Source organism: Onychostruthus taczanowskii, unplaced genomic scaffold (genome assembly GCF_017590055.1).
Source record: "Onychostruthus taczanowskii isolate IOZ18803 unplaced genomic scaffold, ASM1759005v1 scaffold64, whole genome shotgun sequence".
Lineage (NCBI taxonomy): Eukaryota > Metazoa > Chordata > Aves > Passeriformes > Passeridae > Onychostruthus > Onychostruthus taczanowskii.
In genome coordinates, this window is record NW_024504122.1 from 3,457,132 (window position 1) to 3,460,256 (window position 3,125).

Below are 3,125 nucleotides of genomic sequence, written 5' to 3' on the forward strand. Positions count from 1 at the left end.
CTGCCACCGGGGCAATGAGCTGAGCTAGGGTCTCATGCGGGGCTGGCACGGGACAGGGACACGGCATGGGGACATGAAGATGGGATGGGGACACGGAGACAGGACAGCGATCCAGAAATGGGACATGGCAGAAGGACCTGGAGCTGGGGTGGGGACACGGCATGGGGACAGAGCTGGCTCATGCCATGGGGACATGGCAGGGACAGGGGGACACAAATCCAGGGCAGGCCCATGGCATTGGGGACCTGCAGCCAGAGCAGGAACACGGAGCTGGGACTTGATAGGGGGACATGAAGCTGTGATGGGAACACAGAGGTGGGACAGGGCCATGGCACAGGGACCTGAAGCCACCCCAAGGAGCCCTGGAGGGGCTCAAGCCATCAGAGAGGGGGTGAACCCAGAGCCGGGTGGGTGTCATTTAGGGCCTTGGGGACAAGACCCTGTGCAGCTGAGGCTGGGCCCTACATCCTGTGGGGTCACACACGTGCTTCACCCGGTGCAAACGCCTGTCCCCACTCAGGGCCCCCCCGGGCCCGGGCGCCGCCACTGCCGTGTTTAGTCTGAGCAGGAGCGTGGGTGACCTTCGGCTCCCGCGGCACCCACGAGGGTAAACAGCACCGGGGCCCCGCCTCAAGGACACCCGGGGGGGCCGCAGGGGCGCGCGTGACTCCAAGGGGCGCCCATGGGTGGGGGTCCCTGGGGGGGGATCCCATGGGTGGGGGTCCCTGGGGGTAGCGCTCCAGCGCTGGGTGCTCCTGTGTGCCCACCACGGGTGACTGGGCAGGGAGGGGGATGCGCTGGGGAGACCCCCACCCACAGCCCACAGAGGACAAGGTGGGGGGTCCCGGGGTGCTGCCACTGCAGGGATGTGTCCCCAGAAAGACAGACAGACAGAGTCTGTAGGGCCCCCCGGCGGGGACCACCCGCGCACACCCATGTGCACACACACACACACACTTGCACGCCCCGACACGGGGACCACACACACGCACACACACATGGCAGAGGCAGCTGGAAGAACAGCAGGAGACAGACAGACAGACAGACAGACGGACAGACAAAGAGGCAGGCAGGCAGGCAGATAGGAGGGTGGGTGGTGGGTGAGCACACGCCCGGGCCGTGCGCACACACGCAGACACAAACACACCTGGGTATGCACACGCGTATGTGAATCCGTGGGCACACACGCGTGGATTTGCGTGTGTATAAAAATGTGTAAAGCAACGGACAAATGTGAATTTCGTGCGCACACGCGTGTGTAAATCCACGCGCACGCACAGGCATGCACACGCAGGCTCCCGCACACGCGTGTGTCCCCAATCGCTCCCACGGGGACCGGTGTCCCGCAGCCGGGCCCAGCCCCGCATCGCGCCTCCTCCCCGCGCTGAGCCCTCCCCGGGCCCCCACCTCCCCCGACCCCCCGTTCCTGCCACCCCCCAGGGCCGGTTTGCCCCCCAAGTTCCCAAACTGCCCCCCGCACCCCGTGTCCTCCCCGCCAGCGGGACCCCTGTGCCGGACGGGCGGAAGGCGGGGGAGCAGGCGGGGGGGCAGGCGGGGGGTCCCTCCTCCATCCCTCCTCCTCCATCCCTCCTCCATCCCTCCTCCTTCCTCCTCCCCTCCCCCGCTGCCCGCTCGGTGCCGGTGCCGGTGCCGGTGGCCGGGCAGCGCCGAGCCCCGCGGAGCGGCATGGCCGGGGGCCGGAGGTGCCGCCGCCGCCCGGCCCTGCCCGCAGCCCTGCCCGCAGCCCTGGGGCTCTGCCTGTCCCTCTGCCTGCTGCTGCCGCCGCCCGCCGCCGCCTGGAGCCCGGCCCTGCTGCCGCCCGCCGCCCGCAGGTACCGGCACCGGGGACACGGGCATGCGGGCACCGGGGCAGCATCGCCTGCTGCGGGTACCGAGGGGCACCAGGGGCTGTGGGTACCGGGGGGCACCAGGCACCGGCAGCTGCGGGTATTGGGTACCGAGTGCTCGGCACCAGGGGCGCCAGGGACCCGGGAGCTCCGGGCACGGGGGACACCGGGGACATAGGGAGGTGGGCACCTGGGAGAGTCGGGGGATCTGTGGCTACCAGGGGTCCAAGGTATCAGCCATGGGAGCATCGGGCGCAGGGTGCATCAGGCACGGGGCTCTGTGGGAGCTGGGGGGTTCTGTACCAGGTGTAGGGGCACCACAGACCGGGGGGCACCGGCAGCTGGGCACTGCAGGGAGGGGCTCTGTGGGCCGTGGTGCTGGGGCTGCTGGGGCAGGGGAGGCTGGGGGGACACCGGGAGATACTGGGGCAAGCTGGACTTGCTGGGGCGGGGAGTTGCTGGGCCAGCAGGACTTGCTGGGAGGCTACTGGGGCCAGCAGGACTGGCTGGGGGGTTACTGGGGCCAGCAGGACTTACTGAGAGTATCAGAGCTGCCAGGCCTAGCAGGGTGCTGGGAGGTGCTGGGGCTGCTGGGGCTGCCTGGGCATTTTGGAATCCTGGGGCTGCCTGGGCATACTGGGGCTGAGGCTGCTGGGATTACTGGGACTGCTGGGATGGATATTGGGGCTGCTGGGCATATTGGCACTACTGGGGCTGCCAGGACTCCTGGGGCTGCCTGGGCGTACAGGGACATGCTGAGGCTACTGGGTTTGCCTGGGCATATTGGGATGCTGGGGCTGCCTTGGCATGCTGGGACTACTGGGAATGCTGGGCATGGTGGGGCTCCCTGGGCTACTGCGGGTGCTGGGGCTGCCTTCTCCTGATGGGAGTGCTGGGGTTGGTGGAGAGCGAAAGTCCCCAGCCCCAGGGTCCTGCCTGTCCCTTGCAGGTGGCCCACGCCAGGGGTCTGTGGCTGCTGTGGGGGGCTGTGGTCCCCGTCCCACCGCAGCGGCAGGGGGGTGCCGGGGGGGGGGGTTGTTTACAGGAAACCCTTGGCTCTGGCCGTGTCTCCGGCACCGGATTGCCGGGACCTCCCGGTTCCGCTCGGCTCGGTGAGGCGACGGGCAGAAGTCGCCTCATTTCCCCTTCCCCTCCCGGCCAAGCCCAGGAAGCCCCCGGCGCCTTGGCACAGCCCTGCCGTGTCCCCCCGGGACCCCCAGGCCAGCACCCAGCACCCACGATCCCCCACCCCATCCCACCCATCCCACCCATCCCACC

At 69.2% G+C, this 3,125-nt stretch overlaps 1 protein-coding gene across 3 annotated transcripts in view; it reads left to right on the forward strand.

Moving 5' to 3' along the window:
* Positions 1–1,686: 1,686 nt before the first annotated feature.
* The window catches only part of EMID1 (EMI domain containing 1), a 10,499-nt gene continuing 9,060 nt past the window's right edge, over positions 1,687–3,125 (forward strand). For all 3 annotated transcript variants that reach the window (XR_005953833.1, XM_041420451.1, XM_041420452.1), the window contains exon 1: positions 1,687–1,832. Coding sequence is in view for 2 of the 3 variants with exons in the window: in XM_041420451.1 (XP_041276385.1) it covers positions 1,687–1,832 (146 nt within the window). In the remaining variant the exon portion in view is untranslated. The remainder of the gene's footprint in view (positions 1,833–3,125) is intronic.